Source organism: Teleopsis dalmanni, chromosome 1 (genome assembly GCF_002237135.1).
Source record: "Teleopsis dalmanni isolate 2A chromosome 1, ASM223713v2, whole genome shotgun sequence".
NCBI lineage: Eukaryota > Metazoa > Arthropoda > Insecta > Diptera > Diopsidae > Teleopsis > Teleopsis dalmanni.
In genome coordinates, this window is record NC_051846.1 from 56,470,253 (window position 1) to 56,495,770 (window position 25,518).

The window sequence follows — 25,518 nt, forward strand, 5'->3', positions numbered from 1 at the left end:
TAAAAATGGGCTATTTTAATAAAATTAAAATTCTTACTTTTAAATTTAATTTATTTGCCGCACCGAATCAATAAACATACTTTCCATGAATACAATGTAAACAATATGATTTTGACATTTTCTTTTACTTCTTCTCCGCTAACATCTGCTTTTAGTTTTAGGCACCAAATAAAATAAAAAATTTATTAAATTAGAAATATGAATAATTTAACACGTTTATTAAGCAAATGTGTTATTAATAATCAACTTCAAACATTAAAGCCAAGTGTAGCAGCGATTCAGCTTCGATATAAATGCAAAGAAGTTGTAAAGCCGAAGCCTGGTAATAGTGTACAATACCGACGTATTGTGCATTATAAAGATGAATACACCGTAGAACCTTTAAAAATAACGCATTTAGCTGGTAGAGATCCTGTATCAGGGCGAGTTGTAGCTAAAGGTATAGGAGGCGGTGAGAAGCATAACTATCATTGGGTAAAATGGGTGCGTGACGGCCCCACAGAAGGTCCACCGCGATCTGAACGTGTTGTGGAAATTATTGATGATGGTTGCCGTACTGCAAAATTGGCACTAGTTGGAGTTGGAGACGAATTGAAGTATATAATTGCAACTGAAAATATGAAAGCTGGTGATATAATAAAAACATCACGTTTTATACCAAGAATCCCAGGTTAAAAAGCATATTATATAACATTTATTATAACAATAATTGTGTTGTTTTTTAGTGCGACCAAATGAAGGAGATGCTTATCCACTTGGTGCTCTGCCATTGGGCACACGCATACATTGTTTAGAAAAGAATCCAGGGCATCCTATGCATTGGATATTGGCTGCAGGCACATATGGCACTATTTTGCGCAAATTTGAAGATAAAGTTGTGGTTCAGTTGCCTTCCAAACGAGAGTTTGCATTTGACAGAACGTGCATGGCCACTGTTGGTGAGTTCTCAGAACTAAATAACTGAAAACGTAGATATTCAAATGTCTATTATTATTTTTTAGGGCGGGTGTCAAATGTTGAATTTAATAAAGAGCACATTGGCAGCCCGCAACGTCTCCGCCAGTTGGGTTATCGTCCTCGATCAGGTCTATGGCAACGTAAAACTGGTAAACATGGTCGTAAAATACGACCGCTGCCGCCTATGTCAAAGGCTCCCCCACCACCGAAAAATCCTGAACAAACTATTAAATTAACACTTCAACTTTAAAAATGATAAATCGTTAAAATTATTTTAAAAATGGTTTAATAAATAATTTATAGACAAATATATAATTATTTTTTAAAGTATTTTATAGATTTAGAATTATTTTCGAGATTTTTTCATGCTAAATCCTTCTCCTTGAAAACTATTTGATTCCATGTCTTCTTCCTCACTTTTGGCAACCCTTTCACTTATGGGTTTTACTGAACGATCAAATTTTAAAGATCCAAATTTGAAGTCATAATCTGGAACCCCGCGTGGCAATATCTACAATATTGGACAATATGTAATATTAAGATTATGTTTTTGCTCAACTTGTTAACAGTACCTTCCTGATGACTGGATTATTTAACTGACTCTCTTTCTTTTGTTTTCCATCTAAGCGTACACCAGAACCTTGAAAGGTTTCTACAACTTCTTCCATTACATTATCTTGAGTTACCTCCTGGGGTTGCTCATCTCTTGGTTTACTCGGCTCCTTATATCCAACAGGAGCTTCAAACTCAACCTACATATTTATTTATTGCAGATAATATTTTTAGTACAGAGTTTGTAGTACTATATATACAGTACAGTATTACTATATATACTTACATTCATATCACACTCAATTATAGTGACCGCATTGCCAGGACGAGTCTCCAATACGCAAAGTTCATATATCTTTTTATTATATTTAATAGCAATTACATCTCCAGCTGTTAAACAAGCAAAATTACGCAAAGCATTCTCAAGTACAGCTTTTGGATTAGTTATGTCTAGAAAATCAGTACTGTGTGGTTGAAATTTTGAAAAAGTCGCTACCGGCAACGAAACATTCTCTACTGTTAAAGTGTCTCCTTCTTCTAATATTAAATTATCCATCATCCAGTAAGGTATATAGCATTTTCCTTCATCCGCTACAAATTCAAGTACGCCTGCATGTGACTCGCGTGCTTTCTTGGCATTAGTCAACTTGAATAGCATTGGATATTCTGCATTAAAACGAGTTAGCATTTCTAAAGCTGATGGTGGCATAATAACTAAAATAAAATGCATATTTAATGTAGTTTTATGTTACTTAATTTGTTTCTATACTTTTTCCTCCCTTCTCTACATCTTGTCGTTCATTTCCCGGTAACATCGACACAGAGTAACATTTGTAATTTACTTTGAAATGTCTCCCACCCTCAGGAAACACCATATTAAAACCACTAAACTGAAACTAAAAATTTTATAAATTAAATTAATTTTCTATTGCATATTAATAAAATTATATACCATTTTTCTTTCTAATATTTTGATTTATTTTAACGATGACTTTGTTTTTTCTTGTTTTATTTTATACGCAGTTCGTGATACAATACGCTCAGCTGCTTACTGAATAATTTAGTTGATTTGGTAGGACTAACTTAAAATCATTGAAAACACTGAAAAAAATTTTGTTACATATTGAAATTTAAATTTACAAAATTTGACAAGTTCTTCTGATGAACTAAAAATATGTTCTATAATAAATAAATTTAGTTTATCCATTTAAATTTTTTATTAAATTATAAATTATAATATCTTTTTAATACTGATATGAATGAACTGAAACAAATTAAATTTACTCAATTAAATCAATACACAAAACCCATATAAATATAAATTTTAACACTTTGCTTATAATTGTATGAATGTATTAACACAAATTAATGGCGTTTTCGATTGGTATATTTGGAATCAATCTAGATTTACTCCTGATTTGTCAAATTTTTTTGTCCAATCGAGCATTTTTAGAGTAATCTAACATTTTTTATTCGAGTTAGTAGACATTTATATTATTCACAAATACATATATCGAATGAAATCACAGTTTATCTGTAAAATCATACAAAACAGCTATATATTAATACTTATAAACAGAAAAAATTGTGATTGTCTTATATTACCAAAGTGCTACCTTGAACATTCCTGTATGGTAATCATGCTTGCAACTGCTGAAAAACACAAACAAAACATAAGACACTGAATCACTTTTAAGAGTAAAATTCAAACAAAAATAAAATAAATATAAAATTTTCTATTTTTTGAAATAGAAAAAAAAATTTAGAAACAAAAGAAATGTTGTATTTTATTAAGTTTAACATGAGTATTTTAGCAAATTACTAGTTATGTTGTTCTTAATGACAATCAGCTGTTTAATTTGGTTTCCATTAAAGCTGAATTAGTGTAGTAGACGTCAGACCATATTGTGTAGAGTGTCATGGGCACGCTAAAATCAAAATTGTTATTGCTTTCAATGTAAATTTAAAACTTAAAGTGAGAAAAAAAAAAATTCTGTCATGAGAGCCGATGTTATCTGTGCCTTATCACTGAATCAAATCTGAGTTTATTGTAGGTATGTATATATATCCTTTAAAATTTAGACACAACCAAGAAGTATAAAAGTAAAAATAAAAATACGAAATTGACAAACTGATGCGACACTCTGCATAATATACATATATTCGTCATAGCCTGAAAAAGTGAAAAGTGCTCATATCAGCACAAATAATCGAAAGCATTGTTTTTCATAAGAGCCATGTAAACAGAGAGTATGGTCATGTCAAATTTGAAACTGTTGTTGTTTCAATTGTATATTAAAAACTTATGAATGAGAGAAAGAGAGAAATTTCGGTCACGGTGACGAAACTTAATGTGTCTCACCACGTTAGTCAAAGCAGTGTTTCTTTATTATTATATAATATTAGGAGTAAATATGCATATTTTTGTAGGGATATATCCAGCATCCTCACAAAAAAAAAATAACTTTTAAATTTTGGCATAAAAACATCAAAATGGTAATAAAAGTTGAAAATTGACAATTGTGTTATGACTCTCTATATAACATGTCTTTTGGTAATGACCAAAAAGAGCGTTAAATTGCAGTGACTATTCGTCATATGACTGTCTGAAGTTAGAACGGATGAACTAATTTAGTTAACTCGATGCGTATGTATTAGAGAAAAACACACGGTCTAAGTTCAAATGTTACTTTCTCTGTTGCAGAAATAGATCTTCAACACTACTACAATTCCTAAGAGAAGTTTGTAAATGATAAAGGCTGAAATCAAAACAAAGCCTAGCTAGTGTTATCAGTGTAAGGTATTTTATTTTACTTCTATTATGCGGATATGGAAGAGTTGTCCCTCTATCAACTTATAAGTTTGTAGTTTAATTGTAATTTGCAGCTGGACGATAGCTTTAGGCACGGTGCACATTTGCGGTTAAAAAAACGTATGTGCACGCTGGCTAGTATGCACTGCTCAATATGATGCCAGGTGTCTTACAGCTTAGAGCGTCTCTTTGCCGAACGTATGCTACTGGATTCATATCTCGGATTCGTTATTTTCGTAAGCTAACTTGAATAAAAATAAAAATTAAACAACCTTTCCATCACCGGTGTAACAGTTAATGAAGGATGTTTATCTGTTATAAAATAGATTCGTGTGAATTTTGACAGTCTTCTTATAATTTTTTCTCTTTTTTCGTATAAGATAATCATGACGAATTTCGAGTTGTGCCTCTTTTAAAGCGGGCGTCCGAAATGTTCAAAATGATGTCCGATTTAATAAAGAAATGCTTAAGAAATACTTTGATTGTTATTTTAAACATATTATGACTTGTTTAACATATCTGAAAACCATAGTTGTCACCAGTAGTAGGCATTTGAAAACTATGGTCTGGAGGTGCTTTAAGTGAAACAGAAAAATAGTATGACAAATGATTTGAATGCATGCAAAAGTGTATAGATGGTAAAGTACTAGAATTTATATGTAGCTAGATTCCTTTTCATCAAGATTCTTATTCTCGTGTGGAGTGAGAATGTTCTTAATATCTGAAATTTTGACTTCTATTCGACAGACCGAGTTTCTTCTGCTCAGTTAGGATCAGTAGGCAAGACAAAATATCAGCAGTAGTCGCTGTGTTTTGCTCTAGTAGCTCATACTCTACTTACTTTTTTGACTGGTTATCTTTTCGTTGTAACGAAAACGGAGATACATATTTAATAAAAACTCAAATAAATGGAGAATAAAAATTTTTTGTTTCAATTAAGTACAATTTTAAAAAAATCTTTTCAAATGTTAAACTTTATATTTAAGAATATAACAGTAACTTTATAACGGAAGTGTTATCTATTTAGCACTTAGTTAGTGTTATACTGAATTTTGATTGTAATTTTAGCTATTAAAAATTTTCAATTTGAGTTGAAAGTAACAAAAATTGACAGTTGAAAATACAAATAAAACTCTCGTGTGAATCAATATTAATCTTATTTTGTGTAATCAATGTTACAAGTTTATAACTTTAAAGTTCGATATCTCAAGAACAAAGCTAAATCAGTATATAGTGGAAAAAGCTATTGGTTACCAAAATCTGTCGTTAAATTGCTATGTTTGATTTGTAAAAAACAATCTTAAATCCATTTATATAATAACTTTTGATAGGGGAGTGCGAGTTCGAGTAAATTGATGGTAAATTGAGGCAAATAGTTAATTATGTCGGTATGATAGCGAAAGTTGGTATTTACCATAATTTCGAGTAGAGTAACTTAGATCAAAATTAGATAAATTAGATGTTACCATTGTGAAAATTGATTAACAAATAAATAAATTTTTTTTTTTTGAATTTTATATTCTTCTTATTGAATCTTCCAAAAATCAATTTAAAACTAACAATAATTTATCACTGCTAATTGCTGTATTAGAAGGGAAAATAGATAATTAATTGTCCTTACCCAAAGCTTAATCCAATTTCGTTTCCATGTCGAGCATTATTCTTGAATAAATAAATTTAAAAACTTTTAACCACAAAAAAAAATTAATAAGTGCAATAAATAAATAAATAAATATTTGCATAAATGCAGTGCAAAAAATCGCTTGAAAATTACAATTTATTTTACCTCAATTTACTCGAACTCGCACACGGCTAGGTATCATGTTTTATTGTTCTGGTTTATTAACCATAACAGTGTTAGGTCGTGTGCGAGTTAGGCTAAGTTGCGTTCTAAATGAGGGAAATTCTAAGTTGTGTCGATAATGTATTGATGTGGCGATCGTGTTGATAAATGGCAAAATGTGTGCAGTGCAAAAAATCCCAAAAAATCTCCCATTTGGTTTAGCATCAACTTAGCCTAACTCGCACACGTCCTTAATATTATTATTATTAACGTTATATATGTATTTAATTATTAATATTGTATTAATTAAAATGTTCATAGACTTAATGTGTCATTTAAACTTTTATAAATACTGATTAGTACCACTGTAAAAGGATATCAACAAAGTAGTTTTTTTGTATAAACATAACACACAATACACAGAAATTCAAGGACAATTATGAAGAGTTGCAATAATGAGGATTCAAAAAATGTTCGTTACATAGAGAGTAAAATAAATGTTATTATTATGTTATAATGTTTATATCATTAATGTTATACGAATATATGATACATATATGAATTTATTTAATTATTGTACAATTAACATACGTATTTGAAAAACACAAATCAAAATTTAAAAAAGAGCAGTAGTGGACACTGTTTTTTATTTTGTATTTTGTATTTTTTTCCAAAACAACAGCGAACTTACATGCACGCACACATTCTCGAACACACATGCAGTTTCAATGTACGAAATGTAAACGGCGCAAAATTTAAGAACAAATCGCAAATGTTATGCTCAGTCAGTCGGCCGCCGTTGTTCGTCTCTTGCTGTTAGCAGTTTTTCATTTGTCGCAGTGGAAAATTTATTATTAAAATTTTTGCTATTCAAGTGAGTAATTTAACATAATTGTTTACAATAAGTAAAATATAATATGTGTCAAAGTGTAAAATGTTGTTAAAAAATTATTTCAAAACTTATTCAAATGAAATATTCGCTTTTATAAATTTCTATATATTGGAAAATTTGTGAAAAATTGTGTAAATTTTGAGTGAAAGTGGAGTTTGAGTGCAAGAGAATGAGTGTGACAAGACGTCAGGCGTATATGTTATCCTTTTAAGAAGACTCTTATAGCCTGTGACATTTGCCGCGTGTTTACCTGACACATAATAAAGCTGTTTTTTTTATTTAATGTTTTTTTTTGTTTTTAATTATTGCATTGTGCGATTGCTGAAAAGTTTGTTTATTGCATTTTAAACTTTTTTCTTCTTCTATAATATTTGAAATTCTGTTGTTTTGTTATTGCATGGAAAAAATCAATAAGATGAAAGTGTTGAGCTTAAATTTTGTCTATAAGTGTAATCATCATCAGCTTTACAAGGGGCGGGCGGGTAAAAAGGTGTTGTCTGTAGGTAAATGCTTAGTTAAAGGTCATCATTTATTGGAAATAAAATAATTTCGCAATAAATTTGATATATTTCAATTATATTTTGCCTTATAAGTTCTACATATTGTGGGCCTTCTTTCGTTCTCCTTTCCTTCTGTTATTATGCAACTTTTTTTTGAAGTTATTAAAAATTAAAAAAAAACTGCTAAACAAATTATAAAATATTGTTTTTTTTTTTATTATAGATTTATTTACTTATATTATATATTCTTATATAAAAACTTTACATAGTTAAACATTTTCGTTTCTGGTTAAAAACTCACAGTAAAATCCACATGCTGTACACAGAAAGAAATGAGCGCAACATGCCGCCAATGTGGCATTTCTAGATTTTTTGTTGGTTTTTTTTAGTGAAACTTTTTATTTTAATTTGTTAATTTATATTAAGTAGGTTTTTTGTTTTCTTGCAATTTTTTAAAGAAATTTATCAAAAAAATAAAATACTGCCAGTTTCAGCATTTCTTTGTAGAGATTGACGGACATACAATTCATTTTCAGTGCACGGACAGGGGGGAGTCTTTTTGTGGCAAATAAATGGGAAATTTCAATTGTGTACTGTACACAAATTCTATACGCTTGCATGACGCATTTTATATCTACTTAACATACATATATTTATACATATATCCATATACAACTATATATAATATATTATAATTTAAAATTTAGAGAACGTAGAAATATACTTTAGTATGAATTTATTTTTATTATAAAAATGTACATCTTTCTTGAAAATTTCCAGTACCTTGAAAAACCTCGGGATGAGTGCGAATTATTTGTATCCTTGGTAGCAATGATTTGCTATAACATTGTAATGACTGAGCTACTAAGTAGTTTCGTAAATTATGATGAAATTATTAAATTTGGTTATATTTAAACTGTAGTACTTAACTCGATAAATATGCAACGATATATACTATTTTTCATGCAAAATTCATATAAAAATATGCTAAAGGGGTTCGATAATTCTTAGTGTAAACATAGTATTAAACAGTTGTGTCCTCTTAGAAATGTCTGTGTCTACTTAAATTATAATTAATATTTTTTTAATGTAATTCTTTGACATAAATATTTTGATTTTTCACGAACTATTATATAGTAAGTATATCACTTGGCTTGAAATAGCTACCAGTTCTTACAGGATTCCTGTGCCTTGTTTGTTCGCCAGTGTTCTTAGTGTCAACATATCAATACAGTTTTCTTATTATGAATAATTGATTTTTCGGATTTTTTGTTAGAATCTCTCAACAGGATTACAACATTTTAACCCATATCCGCCCAACGTTCGATTAATCAAACAGCAAATCTTATCACTTTTCATGGATTTTTTGTTTATATTAGAAAAACTTTAGAGTTTATATATATCATTATTTTAAATGTATGAAGCTTTAACTTTACAAAAATATTTGTGACTTCACTCCCCCACCTCCTTACTAATTAAGCATAAAAAAAAAACATTTTGATCAAAAATTCCAAAAAAAAAATCTTCGGGCGGATACGGGTTAATTGTTACGGACTTAATCCAAAGTTAACATTTACTTATATTTTATAAAGAGGTTTCGAAAGTTAGTGAACTACAACAACAAAAATTCTTTTATAATTTTTTTTAAACATTTGTTATTATTTTAATTAATTGAATTTTTAGCTGATCATACAGCAATTTATACTTATACTAATTTAATATATAATATAAAAAATCGCACTACAAACTTAGGGTTTAGAATGCTAGTTTTTTTTTTGAAACCCATTGGATGAATCATGCAATAATTTTTTATTTTGTTCAATTCAAATTTACGTCTATTCAAAAGACAATAATTAAATTAAATTTACTTATTTACTAGAAATACAATAAAATTACTACTTTGTGGCCACTTGAATGAATAGTACATTATTTGCTGACTCCATGAACTTGTATTCCAAACTTAAAAGCTAATTTGATAATTTATATATCTTTTTCCTCATTTACTGGTTTTGGTTTTTAAAAGGGACCCTTAGTAATTATACTTCCAAAATTTTGGGATCGTTTTTTAATTTGCCTTTGTGTCTTTCACCAAAACTTTTGAGTTCTTCTTTCCACGTAATATACCTTCAAATATGAAATAAAGTATATATATCCATTTTTTTAATACAGTTTTATTTAAATATACAAATTCCTACTTAACAGGAATCAAATTATTGTTACTTTTGGTTTAATAAAAATATGACAGTCCACAAAAACACGTTCAGAATATATATTCTTTTCTCTATTTATATATGTAAATATATTCTGATCCTATTTCACAAATAAATTACAATTGCCTAAAGTAAAATTTATTCTAACAGATATATCTTTTTGTTGAACAATAATTTTAGAACCAAATTTTTACTATTACTATTTGAAATAACTTAACTTTTACTGGAAACTTCTTTGAACGGAAAAAAATATATGTATAGATTGACGATGTGTTCGCACAAGAGAGTTTTTATAGTATTAACTTCATTCCACATTTCTCGAAATTTCTAGTACATTCTATGAAGTTATGTATAACATTTCTTAGAAGCGGATGTTATAATTGTTGTTATATTGTTTTTTAAATTATTTGCACTATTTATTTATATCTTTTAATTACATATCCTAACAAAAGTAATAAAAAAAATTTCAATACGGCTTTTTTTACAAATAAAATATATGTACAAAATTTTATTTTTTATTGTAAACTTTATGAGCATTTTTTTACCTTTAACTTTTTACGACCATTTACTGTATTCCAATCCAGCGCATAGCAAAAGAAGATTGACTATTTTAGATAACTATCAGCCAGAAGATATGTTTTGTTAGTATTTCTGTAGTAATGGTAATGGTATTTGGGGGTTTTCGAATTAGGCTAAGGCCCTATGCACCGCGACCAGTTTGATCTATTGTGCGCCCCCTTGTATTTAGATAGTGTTTGTAGTAAATTAACTATAATTTTACATATGATTTCACTAGAAACAATAATTTTAATATGGAGGTTTTTTGCAACTATGCCTTATTATGATGAGCAAATTTAGCCTATGTTTATAGGTTTTTAAAAAATGAAATACGAATACATACTTAGCTATCAGTTACCTAAAGCACATCCGGAACATGTATTATTATTAAAAGAAACAATATTATATCCTGACCTATTTTGCTATTTTTGAAGAAAGCTTCGTAAGCTTTTTACAAATTAAAGCTTTTGGTATATCTGCCGATATCCCTTAGTTGAATGAAACTTGGATAAATGCACTGGATTCGTTTACTGTAAGTCGTGAGTGGGTAACACCAGTGAAAACTTCAGTCTGCATTTTTCAGAATCTACAGATGTCAGTGTACGATTTTAATACTCCTTTTAGCAGTATTATGGGGTTCTAGTTGATATTAGTAAGTGTTTACGTTTAGGCCATTTTTTTGATATTATAATAATAAATATATTAGCTACAAAAATGTTCAAGCCTGATGATAAATAAATAAATTTAAATTTTATTTAAATTTTAATTAAATAAATTTTCTAGAAATACAATAATAAAAATTGGTATTTTTTATTTTATTCTTTTACTTTCATTGAGTAATGTTTTTAGGTTTACAAGAAAACAAGAAGCAATAGTGCAAATGCAAAAACTATGTACAAAATAAATACATTGAATTTGCATCACAATATGTTGAAGTTTTTTTTACTCTTGATATAATAGATCAAAATGATGGCTCATTACTTTTCTAAACAAAAGTTAATAATGTTGACTGGACCTAGATACAACAAGTTCAATAGCATTAATATGTGATAATATTAAAATATCTGTTAACTAAGATGATTTCGTATTTCTATTAATAAATTATTTGTTTGCTAGTTAACGGAAATTAATACTTCCCAGATGATTCATTGCTTTTGAATGAGACATCATCTTAATTATTTCAAATAAAATTATCAGCTAAGAAATTTCACAAATTATTGCGTTAATTTTAATCATTTTTGCCTTCATAAGACAAACAGTTACTAAGCATTGCGGTTCTTTAAAACTTATTCATTAGTATAATATTTGAGTTTCTTATCAATTATATAAAATTGTAAAAAAAAAGAAATTGAAAAACGCTGTATAACATATAGTATATAAATTTTTAAAAATATCATTTAAATTCATGTGATTACTTTTATCATTACAAGAACTTAAGCAAAAGTCTAGCTTTGATGCTAACATTCACTTCCATGTACGTTTTAAACAAAGACCAAGAGTTTTATTTTGTGATATAGATCAATAACTTTCTAATAAATAAGATATGCAAACTAAGATCTTATGTTAGGGATATTTGGTTCCAGAAACATTCGGATTTTGGAACCATTCACCTTTTTAGTTAGCAAGTACAGCTAACATCTTCCAAATAGGGATTAAAAAATTGAGTACCTGCAGACACTACAACAACATTATTGTATTTTTAAATCCCTAGATAGTAATGAACTTGTCAAATTATATTTTTTTCTTTTTCCAGTGCAGCTTAATCCACTTCTTAACTGATTTATCTAAACTAATAAACTTCGATATTTGTTTTTGGATATAAGTGCATTACAGTTTATTTAAGCCATTGAAATCTTTCGTAGTGAGTAGGTAGTAACTCTTATGGAAGACCAAATGTATTCTAAGACATGTGTAGGGTGAAAGCTTGTCCATTTATTTCAATTTTTTTACAAAAATATCCAATAGTGAAAAAAATATAAGAAACACTGAGAAAAATTTTATTTGCATACCTTTTTACTGCTACATTATTTTGATTTTTTTTTACTGAGTAATAAAATTTCTGTTTATATTTAAAATTATATATATTTATTTTATAAATACATATATTTTAAATATTGGTTTAAAAGTGCTTTAAAAAGTTTTTGGTCAAGCAATTAAATTAAATTATTTTTTAATACTAAATATGTTTTCTTCTTTCAATATAAATAAATTGCAATTATTCTACCGTTTTCTCAATAAAAGAGGATAAGAGGATTATTAAACTGGGTGTTTTTTTTTTAAAATCAATAGTAAATCTAACATGAATATAACAGTTTCAATATTTGATGAAATATATTTTCTGTAAAGAAACTTTTTGAATTTAGGAATATTACATTATTAGTTTACTTACTCTATTTCTAAGTTTAAAGAGACATTACTTCTCAGTAAGGCAGAGAAGTAGAAAAACTCTGTAAGTAGAACAAGTCTATAAGTAGAAAAAGATACTTCTGTCCTTCTCAGTAAGACAAAGTTAATTGGTTATGCTGGCAGTTAATCATTTAGGATAGGGCTGTCTAGACTAGATGCGATCCCGGGTCAATACAAATCACTGTACAGATTAGAGGGCCGCAGAAAGAAACACATACATTTTTAAATAAATACCTGCGTAAAATTCTAGAAATATGGTGGCCTAACCGCATATCAAATGCAGAACTTTTGCTTCAAACAAATCAGAAAACTGTTGTAACCGAAATAAAAATGCGAAAATGGAATTGGATAGGGCATACTTACCGACGACCAAATAAATACATTCCACGACAAACTTTGACATGGAACCCACAAGATAGCGGATACCCTTGTGTACCGGCTTTAACTTGGATAAGGACAATTGAAAGAGAAATGACAGAAGCGCAATACACATGTAACGATATATGCAGAGAACCTCCTAACAGAGTGCGGTTTGAGAAAATCGTTGCGGCCCTATGCCCCACTAGGGGAAACGGATACTAAGAAGAAGAAGTTAACAAAAAGATAGTGTTTAGTGATTATCGTGAAAAATTATCAGCTATAATATTAAAAAAAATTTCTTACTAAAAGAAAACCCTGTATATACAGTTTAACACTTGAAAAGTGGCATCCGTTATAATATGCGAAACCTTAAATGATCTCTATTAAGATTAAGCATACTGTCTGGCTAACATAATTGACCCATGTGTTTAAACCATGCGAATTAAGCAATTGCTTAAAGCCAAAAGCTAGTATAAATGTTTTACTTTCAAAATTTTTAAACTTGAATGTACAAATAAGGCCAGCTGCTAAGACACTACACACAGCGAAACATTCACAAAGCAATAAGGTATCGTATGTGCGAAAATTTAAGTACTCCTATGAATCAATCATAATGTATGTCGTTCATATATCATTTCTACACATACCAATGCACATCGGTCATATGAATGAAAGCATTAATGTATTTTCAAATGCTCTTTGGACCAAAAAAGTACAGTCCGTAAAATTTTTGCTACTTTACTTTTTAATTTTCATTCAGTACAGCAGCACACGCGCAGCGACGTCTTTCTACACAATTTTTTATTTTTATTATCTAACATGTCGTTTTAACAAAAACAAAAACAAAAATATCAGCCGATAAACTCGTGTTATTTGCCCGGCTACACACGTTTTTACCGGCAGAGCTGTACGAATTTGTAGCGTCACGTTTTCTTTGCTATTCCTATTGTTATTGTTTTTGCTGCTGCTGCTGCTGCTGCTCGCTTATATCTTTCAAATAAATTGTCTTTTTTGTTGTTGTTTGCCGCTTGCCGCTTGCTTGTTTGCATTTATGGCTACAAAAATAGCTTTTTTGGCTTTCTTTTTTAAAAAGTTTTAAGTGTTTTCTGCTAAAACAACAATAACAAATTGAATTAAACATTTTATTGGTGGTGTCTTGAAAAATTATAATTAATTAAAAAATGCCGATGACTTGTTTTGTCTTCCCCATTAGACATTTATAAATTTGCAAAAAATTAAAAGTCATTCTTTAGTGTTAGTAAAATTCCAGTTAATTTAAAAAATTCTAATTTCTTGTCTTCTTATTTGTTGTTGTTGGTTTTTTTTTTATTGTTGACGGTCTGTTTACCCTTTAGTAAGCTTTTTTGCGGTCGGTAACGGAAATTTACACATGCTTTATACATTAATATTAAAAATATAAATATAAATACTATACATATTTATGTATATGAAGGTGTCTATATGTATTCGAAGTTTGTATGCTTGTATGTTTGCTTAAACCAAATTAAAAAAATATTGACTATATATAACTTACATAAAAAACTTTAAATAATATATGTGTATACATATGTATGTAAATATTTATAAATAAAATATTTTTTCTATTCACTCATATTAAGCGTTCAGAACGACACACAAACTCAACTGTAGCTTATTCAAGTGACGTACAGTACTGTTTTTATATAAAAAGTGTTGGCTTTTTTTTTAAAATTTATTTGCTGTTTTTCACTTTTTTGTTTAACAATTCTATAATAATTAATATTATTATGTGTATAATAATTTGAATTAGCACATAATTACATTCATGTTACACAATTACACGTATAGTGTATTTAGCTTAATAATTTTTTTTTTTTTGAAAAGTTGAAAGGGTGATGATATTGGAAGAACGCTTCTCAAATCAAGTTTAAGTATTCTTCTTTCTAGATAGATAAAGTCTTATCAGTCAGTATTACTATTTTTATTACATCATTAGAACTTGGGTTGTTAGTACATAATTTATAGTACTTTCCACTCAACATGACATGCTTTCAATCTGTTGTAATTTAATCTTCTAGTTCCCACAAATGCCTTAAGACAGTCTGCACTTAAATTGCTGTGATAGTGTCAATAATCATTGTAATCCGACCATAAACGACTTCTATTTACAAACATTTTCTTGAACAAATAAATAAAATGCTCCACCTAGTATTTTAAAAAAAAAATAAAAAATTTGGGAATTTGAGAGTTATGGTTCCTGCGTGACTGTAGATAGGAAGTGGTTCAAGAAATAATAGATCTCGAGTTACTCGTAGTAAAACTCAAGTAAAACACAAGTAAAGTACAAACTGAGAGCGTAACACAAATAAAGTGCCAAATTACGCTCTTTACACAGACAATAAAAAAATTTGAATTCAAACCAAAACAGCTGATTCCCACATCACACAAATTTTGCTTGAAATAAAATATACGAGTAAAGTCTTTGTAGCATTTTCAAATTTTTAGATGTTATGCTCTCTCAGTTCCTCTGATTTACTCGAAAATTTTCTGGTGGAACGCACTTGTGTATACACACTGCTACTCAAAGTTACTACCAGTAGCTTGTAGAACAGACCTAATATTTTTAAAAGTTTTTAAAAAACACAAAAATGTCATTGCACTTAAAGTAAGAATCTCGTTTTAAATGCTTTAAAAGATTATTTGTACATCCCAATAACTTCACTAACTATTTATCAAATATAGTGAGCGAAAGAGGAGCATTGTCATATGAGTCCCTTTGATTGTGAAATATGACTTCGGATATATTTTAAGTGGGAACGTCTACTTTTAGATGTCTAAGAAACGTTTTGAGAATATATCGGGTAAGGATTTTAAGATAAAAAGCTGTGATGAGTATAAATCAGATATTAAGTTGGTCGAGAACTAAGTCTCTGATGGAAAAATGGTTTTCAACCGAAAGAAATCGCTTCTGGCGCGATATCTAGGTAACTGTCAAGTTAAAGAGCTGGTTCGTCCTTACAATTGCGGTAAAATATCCTTCCTCAGCAGAACAGAGTTTAGGTGTTATCACATTAACAAAATGGGTCTGTCTAAAGAAATAGACAGTCACATTCTCTGTGACTATCTAGCATTAATCTGGGTAAGGAGAAAATCACTGGGTCGAGAATTAGTTTCCCTTTCTGACATCAACAGCTAAAATTTTACTTTCATTCGAAGAGCGGAATGTCTTCTGTTCGGTTAGAGTCTTTAACAGCACCAAAGATCCACTATGAGCGTGATGTTTCGCTTCGCTTCGAGCCGGTATCCTATCTATTTCTTATCCTATCCTATAAATCAAATATAAAAAGTAAGTAAGATAGTTCGACAGGCTACTTATATTTATATTCATTAACATAAAATTATGGAGTATTTGGCGTTGTTATTGACTTTAAGACTTTGGAGAATAAAGAAACAGTAAATTTAAAAGTTCAATAAAACTCTACTCTGTTTGCGAATGTAAAATTAAAATAACATTTCGCTTAATATTTTTTCCATGAACTCTTAAAATAAAGTGTACCTTGCGTGTTTACTTCTTAACCTTAGTAACAGGGCGTCTTTCTCACGGCTATAGTTTCTATTCAGAATCATAGTTTCTATTTGAAATAATATGCAAAAGTTTTGTTATTTCTATTAAATTTTTATTACTTTACTATATAAATTTTTAAAACATTTAAAATTAGTTTGTGTACAGTCAATAACTTTTAACTGAAATACAAATAAAACCTTAATTAAACACATTTTTAACCTATTCAGATGTGCCATTATGGAAAGAAAAGAAAAGAACTCTATTTTTAAACTCTTTGAAAAATACTTTATTGACATTGTTTTTGTTTATTGACTACTTACTCTACGTAAACGTATCAATATATTTTGTTATGCTTGCTGTTATTGTGCAATGCTGGCACTTTCAAAGAAACACTTTTATTGGCACGTTGTGTTTGTCTACGTAGTTTCGTTGCCTGTTAACGTAATGCTAACCCCGCAGTTTTCACCCGGTAGCAATCACATAATTTTCCTCTTTTAACTTTGCACGCAAGCTGGCATTGGAATAGTTGCTATGGTATAGAGGGGTAGATGAGTAAGAACGGGAAATTTATTGAATGGGTTTCGGTGTACGGCAATGTAAAGTTTGCTTTATTTGTTTCTTAGTAGTGAAATGATCTATTTTGTAATGTAATCTATTTTTTAGGTTTCTTTAGAACAGAGAATTCTAGTTTTGATTTTGAGTTATGAAATAAACTAAAGTAATAAATTGGTTTCCAAACTTCTTATATATTGTTTTTCTTCAGCTCTGACATTTCCTTAAATGTCTTTCTGATACTCCTAAGGTGTGCAAAAAAATATTAGCTATTTTATTAAAACGACACAGTGAATTCTCTGTTCCAAAAAGAGCTATCAATCCAAAAATTTCTACATCTACATTTGTATTGCATTAAAGACTTCATGGTATTATAATGAATACAAGCCGAAGTTAGCTTGCCTTCCAACAGAGGTGCAATCATTGGCATCTATCTTTCTATCAAAGAAAAATAGAAAGAAAGAAAGAAAGATTCTATCAAAGATAGATTTGTTCTACTATAGAATAAAAAAAAGCTATATTTATTGTAGTTACGTAGTGACAGTGTTATCATTACAGACCCGTAAGGTCTAAGTATATTAGTTAATTGGACTGACTGCCACTGTAACCTAATATATATTTATCATAAAGTCGAATTTATTGAAATTTATGTAAATATTAGTAGAGTCATCCCAATTGTAGCGTGCATAGTAAGCCATTCTGTTTACACTTTTTTAATTGAAACTTAAAATTCTTGTACGCATTAATTTTTTTTATTGGATTGTGTATTTTCCCTTAATTGCATTAGATTGATGGATGGATGTCTATAAAATAAACCATTTTATTTTTTATAGGTGCTTATAGACACTTAAGTTTGTTTAAATGTATTGCCTACATTCAAAAAGTAGTTTCAAATATCAAGTCATAAGTTTAAAGCAATATCTGGACAATGATAATAAAGATTTGTAAAATATTTTTTAAATTATTTTCAAAAATAAATTTTTATTTATTTTACTACTGGTTTTCTTATCTCATATTAGCTAATTTCTGATTTAGTGATATTAGCTGATGAAATGCTAAATTAAAAATTTGATTTTAAAATGCTTTTTGGCTCTTTTACTATAATTGTATTATTCTATAAACTTGATGCTTTGGAAGTTAACTTACTACCTGATGGTATTTTTATATATCACCTAAGAGATTTCATAATATTATTAAATTGAGAACTACGCTATGCTGTAAATCAGTATTAAAAATTTTTTTTTCCAAAATTTAACATTTAAATCTTATATGCGTGAATTGAATTGTTGTGAATTGTGACTGTATATTATATTTTAAAGAACATTTAAGAATAGTTGGTGATATATTTATACATATATATATGTATAGATGTTGTGTCACAACATGAGATTACAATTTACAAGAGTATTCTAATTAGTTAGTTTGCAATTAATGTTATTTTTAATCTAATTTTAATTAAAATCTTTATTAGCATTAAAATTGGAGGCATTTAATATGACCACATCATTGGTAAAACAACAGCAATAAAATGACTAAACTTTAAGTTTAAATAAAATAAGTTTACTACGTTTGTATTTCAAATATAATAGGGTTTAAGTTTAAACTTTTAATTTTTTGCAATCTAAAAATTATATGCAAATAAGCAAATCCAAAGGATATTTATAATTCTGAAAAAGATATAAGGATCACTAATAATGGATATTTGTCCCCTAAATACCAAAAATTACTTAAGTTCTAAACTGCTCCTGTATTATGTTACTTTGAATGTCCAAAATATATTCTATTAAGAAAATACTGGGTATATATCACTAAATGCACCATTTTACGAAGCTATCTTTGTGAATGAATTTCTCAACCAATCTTATCGTACAATCATCGTACCCCCTGATATGGCACCTTCCGGATTGTTTTTTTTTTTTATTTCAATACTTACCACTATCTAATCTTAGAGTAATCACTGTCCGCACGGGAAGGTACGCAGATCTTAGATCAATCACTGCTTATAGGCAATACATAAATTAGTCAATGAGATGGGTGGGACCCTGTAGTACCCCCAGCTATCAAAGAGTAAAAGTGGCCGGTTGCGCTGACTCGAAAAAAGGATCAACATACTTAAATTATGATTTCGATATATCTGTTTTCAGTCGATTGATGACATAAAAGGTAATTCACGGCGAGTACTGAAATCGATTCAATACAATTCAGTCCATTCTGAAGTATTATTTCAGAAGAGAACACCAGGGTTGCTGTAACTGATTCGTTTGTATCTTTAATTTGTTGTCCACAAGGCATTACAATAAGTACCTTTGGCAAGATTGTACAATTTTTAAGCATACCAAAATTGGTCACATCTGCAATTGCAAATGTTCATAACACCTTAAACCCTACAGCAGGTTGAACTTCCACTAAATTTTAAGGTAAGGTGCGTGAGGTGAAATTCTTCCTTCAAACAGAATAGTTTGTAATTGAAGTGATCTACTGCAAAGTTATTCAGGTTTTGATTATGATCCATGCGAAGCGTGTCTCACATTTTCACCAAGATTGTGGGAACCATTTAGACTAATAGGATGAAAACCATTTGTGAAAAAGAATTGGTTTATAAAATAATATAGCGCTCAAAAAGGGATCGCTAAAATATACATATGAACTATGGTGAGAGTATTTGCAACAACCAATCTATGTTCAACTTCTTCTGACTGACTTATAGTTTATCTCACACTTTATAAAATTCTTTCATACAAAATTATTTCTATAAAACTAAGAGATAATAGTTATCGCAGTAAGGTTTTTGCAGAAGTTCTGGAAATTTACTACAGTGATGAGAACCATAAAGGTGGGGATCGTTGTGAGCGATAATAATATAAAGTCATATTTAAATGGAACATCAACAATTTTTGTAAAAATTTGTAAAAACCCTGGTATATTTTGTTCTAGTAATTAGTAATTTCTCTATGCCATCAAATTGATTTATGTTTTTATTGTGTTAATTATTTTAATTGTATAATAATTATGCAAATTTTCTGTTTTGCAGGAATAATTTATTGAATTCAGTTTTTTATTAGAAATATTTGAACCATTTTCATTGAAAGCTCTTCTATTGATGATACAATAGCAATTGTACAATATTAAATAAATTAACCTATTATCTCACATTAATTGAAAATATCTATGTAGGTACATATAGTTCTAGCATATCTATAAAGAGTTGGAACTGAATTGCTTAAATGCGAATATAAAAGCGAATGCAAATTTAAATTCCATTTTCTACATTGATCCAGATTTATCCACTTGGACATAGTTGGGTCCACTCGCTACTGGTGTAAACTGCAACACCTTAAAGAATATCACAAAGCAGCCAATCAGTCAGTGGTGCATAAATTTCCAATTAATGGCAGTAAACATCAAAATCAATTCGGAACATATGTACATATGTTTAATTCGTAATGCTTTGTAGAGAATAAAAAAATAATTGTTTGTAAAAATAATTAACTTTTTTATAAAGTGAAATTCTATAGAAATAATTGCCGTACAATTGCCGAGAGCATCTATCTATTCATACAAATTCATTGTAATTGTAACAATTACAGCAATACAAACATTTCATTATCATTTATAGCATTGTATAAAAAATTGCAAAGCAAGCAGTTATTTTATTTATTTTTAATGGAAATTGACATTTTTTTATAAACAAAATAAAAACAAAATAATAAAATTAGAACTTTTGAACGAAAAAAAGTATTAAGACTACATTGTTGTAGTTTTTACTTCTACATTTGAATGTTGATTGATTACTCACATAAATTACGAACTAATTTCATTTATATCTATTTACATACGAACGTATTTATCGAAACTGATAACTATATTCAATGTTTTCGGAGTGATATCATTGATATCATCAGCTCAACCTTTTCTGAGAAATACACTTTTTTACAGAAATCAAAATACTTAAATATTTTTTACTAAGGGTTTGTCCAAAGGTTTCCGGAGCTGCTAACTATGCATACCAGATCTTACTAAAATAAAAAAATATTTGTAGTAATAAGTTGAGAGATTTGACAGTAAAAACAGTTTACAAATTATAGTACTTTGGTCCGAACCTACTACGTAGGTAGGTTCTATATGAATACCACCTACCTATAACTCAATTACCTAGATATTTAATAATTTTTTCTTTTCTTATCCGTACATATTTTAACGTATTTGAAGTGATATCATTGATATCATTGATCACCTCAACCTTTTCTGAGAAATACACTTTTATACAGAAATCAAAATACTTAAATATTTTTTACTAAGGGTTTGTCCAAAGGTTTCCGGAGCTGCTAACTATGCATACCAGATCTTACTAAAATGAAACAATATTTGCAGTAATAGGTCGAGACAGATTTCACACTAACAAAATTATTTATAAGTCAGGTCTGAACCTACAAATTTAAACGCTTTAAAAATATCACCTATAAATCAATTACATACATTTCTATTAATTTTTACTTTTCTTATTCCAACATATTTCAACGTTTTTGGAGTGATATCATTGATATCATCAGCTCAATTTTTTCTGAGAAATACACTTATACAGAAAACGAAATACTTTAAAAATTTTTACTTAAGGTTGTTCCTGAGTTTGTTTGGAGTTGCAAAAACCATATAACTGATTTTGCAAAAATTATTTAAGTATCTTAAAAAATATGTTAAGAGATTTGAAAGCAACACAACTTACAAATTAGAGTATTAGGTAATTAGAGTATGTGAACATCAACTGCAAATCTGTTACATATATTTATAATCACTCCTCCTCCTTTTTTATCCCCATTTATTTTAGTCGTCAAACTCTCTCTAATCCCTTTCTAAATTACATACTTCCAGCTTTATAGGATTCCCAAGTGGTATAACTCAACAGCAGTTATTTTAAAAAGATATTTTTAGAACAAAGAATCAATAAACTATTTGTTAATACAAATGACCTAAGTTATTTCAAACCTAGTAATTAGCTAAACTACAACTAACAAACATATACCTATAATCAAAATCTAAAATGGATTTTTAGTAGAAGTTATGTGAAAATGGTCCCAGGAGGATTGTAGAGTTAAATATCCGTTCATATAGTCAGCTCTTTCTTCGCAAGTGTCGAAAAAATAAATGTCATATATACATTTCTATCTTATAAACTAAGAAACTGCTAACTTTAATCAAATGATATTATAAAATTAATCAATTGCTGTAAATGTAGGGAAATATATCCAATATATTTGTTTAAAAAGATCACTAAGATATCTAGAAACAGACTAAAAGACATTGTAGAGGTAAACAATGACCTTAATTGATGTTAAAGGAATCTATCTAGCAATATCTTTATTTACCTTTTAATAGAACCTAAAGAAATGTATAAATTTTAACTAAAATACCAAAAGAGTTGACCAATAGCTGTTGGGAAACCAATTCAATATCTTCATTGAGATCTGCTAAAATTGTAAGAGATATAACTACTTAAAGCAAAAGTAATGAAAAAATAAATTTATAAGTTTAACAGATAGTCAATGTAATTAAAAAGTTTTTCTACTATATTATATTATATGGTCTTGTTCCTTTGATATTTAAAATACTACATAATTTATAATTAAATCACAATAATAAATGCTACATGATTACCATTTACAATATTATAATGATTATAATGAAATCCGTCTAATATTATAAATAAGTTTGGGTAAAGTAAAAATCTAGGAAATTTGTTTGTTTATAATAATTTGAAAAAAACAAAAACTGAAATTTCAATTTCCGTATTAATATTAATAAAATATTCAAATATATTGATATAGGAGTTTTTATGTAATTTTTAATAGATCTAGAACCACTGTAAGAGTATTGTAGGCTGCATTTGTTTTAATTATATACGAGAAAATTTCCTCCATAAGCATATAATTATAATACTCGTATCTGATTAAAATGATTTCGTAGGTTTTTTTAATTCATTATCATTATCTGGGAAATAAGAAACTCATTTAATTTAAATAATCACGTGCAGAATATTTGGACTAATTTCAAAATTTTGTTATCAATTATAATAAAAATAAGCAAAATATGACTCTCTTAATAGTATTCACATGCTTGAAATCTTTAACCACAAAAAAATAAAAAAAATAAATGAGTGAATATAAATATAATTATCAAGAAATATTTCAACGCAACAGAGACCGTATATACAGATATATAGTGTGTTTTGTTTTAAGGTACATTAACTTAGAGAGGTAATTCCTTGGTCCAACCCTAGAGAACATCAATGATTTTTTTAAATACTGTACAATAAGTAAAATTGTACGTATATTAATATCGGATAGCGACCTATGAAATGTTTCATATTCCCAATCTCGTTATATACTCTGGTTTGACAAATTCAATTCAGACCTATTACTACTTATATGCGGTAACATATACGTGGTATCATAATAGACCCGTAAAATTTAAATGAGTTGGTCAATAAAATTTCTACATTTACCTAACTTTACCTAGCTGAAGCATTGCATTTTTGGCTATAAAAATGGAATTCGCGTTATAAGATATCGATATAAATATTATGTTGTAAAGTTTTTATATTGATTATTATAAAAAAAGTTAGATACGTATTGACCAATGTTGTTTAACAGTCCTCCACACAGTTGCAGTATCCTCTTCGAGACTACGGTTACACAACAAAAAAGTTCTCAACAGGGCTCTGCATTATGGCACCGGGAAAGAACGATGCCTTTTTCGTATAGCAAGAACTGTCTTGGCCCAATTAAAGTCAGGGCAAAGCTATGTGTTAAACAATTACTTATTAATGTATGCACCAACTGCAGCTTTACTACCCATGATGCTGGCCATCTATTGTTATGTTTTATTGTAAGCAATAACTTGAGCTTTAATGATCTTTCGTTTAGACCCATTGAAGTTGCAAGGTTTCTCTGCGTCGACCTTAGCTAGTTTCAATTAACTCTCACCCATTCTTCATCCATTCCGTATTTCAAACTGTTCCCCTTTTTCTAATTTACCCTTACCTAATCCATATCCTAATCCATTTATTCGAATTGCTTTCATGTCTCATGCTGTATAGATTTTCTCGGACTTACACAATAACAACAGACACCATCGTTGCTAAGTAGTATGTTAGCCCAAAACTCAACTTTGAACTTCGATATCTTAAAAACTAAGCTATATTGACATATACTGTAATAAAAGTCGTTTAGAATAACTTCATACCTTGTTAAAGGGAAACCCGTAAAATCGGAATCTTGTAAATAAATTAAGTCCAGGTACTTATACATTTGACTTTCACTTTCCAATGCTTTTCCCCACATTTTCACTCTGTTTTCCGCTTTTAAGTGATTTAATAATATATCATATAATGTATGTATACTTTATGCAGATATAAATTTTATTCAAAACTTTTTATTTTTCTTACAGACATGTTACAACTCTCATTGATGTATAATAAATTATGTTTTCCTAAACGCCAAGTAAGTTGAAAATATAGTAGTTTATTTATTAAGTTCATTTATAAACTTTTTTATTTGTTTTAAAATATTTCAGATGAAGCCAAAAACAACGTTTTCCTCCTCAACATAACAAGAAACTCTTCAAGAACGTAACAACTTCTAAAAACAAAACAAAAACCTTAAAATCATTAAACGTTTTTAAGAAAGAAGTAGGAGTGAAATAGAGCTTATTTTGTTATTTTGTTCAACAACTACAACAATAACAACAACAACATATAAGCTAAATAAAAAAATTTTACTTTTATTTTTTTTGGGGTTTGGAGAATTGAATTTGGAGAATTACGTTGTGCTTAATATATAATATTGATTTCTGTTAACATTGCATAGTATTAGGATCATTTAATATTTATTTATTTATTTGAAGTCAGTTAGTTTCTATTAAACCATTTCAACTCATACACATACACACGCACTTTGTAATATAAGTGTGTAGTAGTGTATCTAGTACATTTCTAAAAAAGTTTAAATTTTTAGTTTAATCAACAAAAAACCTCGCTGCAATTTGCTAAATCACCAAAAAATCTTGATTTAAAAAAATATTTAAAATATTTTTTTTTAATTCATTATTAATATGAAAGCTGCAAAAATGAAATTTAAGCGCAAATATGGCTGTTTGAATATTTGAAAAATCTCTAATTTTTCGAATATTTGTTTCGTAGTATTTAAGTTTTTATTCCCCTGCCTCCTTTAAGCATACATCAATCCGATTTTTATAAATTTTATAAAATCATTTCTTTAAATTATTATTGTTTTTAAGTTTGTTACTTCAAACTCAAATAGGCACTCCATTTTAGAAAAAAATTTTTTCACAAAAAGTTTGCATTTGTCTTTTAAATTTGTTATAAACAATAATTTGT

At 28.5% G+C, this 25,518-nt stretch overlaps 2 protein-coding genes and 1 long non-coding RNA gene across 3 annotated transcripts; 2 read left to right on the forward strand and 1 right to left on the reverse strand.

Moving 5' to 3' along the window:
* The first annotated feature begins 121 nt into the window (after positions 1-121).
* On the forward strand, positions 122-1,211 carry LOC119670843 (39S ribosomal protein L2, mitochondrial-like). The gene is made up of 3 exons (XM_038081307.1): positions 122-670; positions 726-938; positions 1,002-1,211. Exons 1-3 carry the CDS (start codon positions 199-201, stop codon positions 1,205-1,207), a joined length of 891 nt encoding a protein of 296 aa, XP_037937235.1. The 5' UTR covers positions 122-198; the 3' UTR covers positions 1,208-1,211.
* A 71-nt stretch (positions 1,212-1,282) lies between these two features.
* On the reverse strand, positions 1,283-2,642 carry LOC119670753 (ubiquitin fusion degradation protein 1 homolog). Its single transcript, XM_038081191.1, has 5 exons — positions 2,462-2,642; positions 2,279-2,405; positions 1,796-2,223; positions 1,530-1,709; positions 1,283-1,468 (listed from the first exon to the last, which is right to left on the reverse strand). The coding sequence occupies exons 1-5, from the start codon at positions 2,462-2,464 to the stop codon at positions 1,304-1,306; spliced, it is 903 nt and encodes a 300-aa protein (XP_037937119.1). The 5' UTR covers positions 2,465-2,642; the 3' UTR covers positions 1,283-1,303.
* A 4,170-nt stretch (positions 2,643-6,812) lies between these two features.
* Positions 6,813-25,505, forward strand: LOC119670930. Its single transcript, XR_005251750.1, has 3 exons — positions 6,813-6,978; positions 24,570-24,622; positions 24,696-25,505. It is a non-coding gene; the product is annotated as an uncharacterized LOC119670930 (long non-coding RNA).
* The last annotated feature ends 13 nt before the right edge of the window (positions 25,506-25,518 follow it).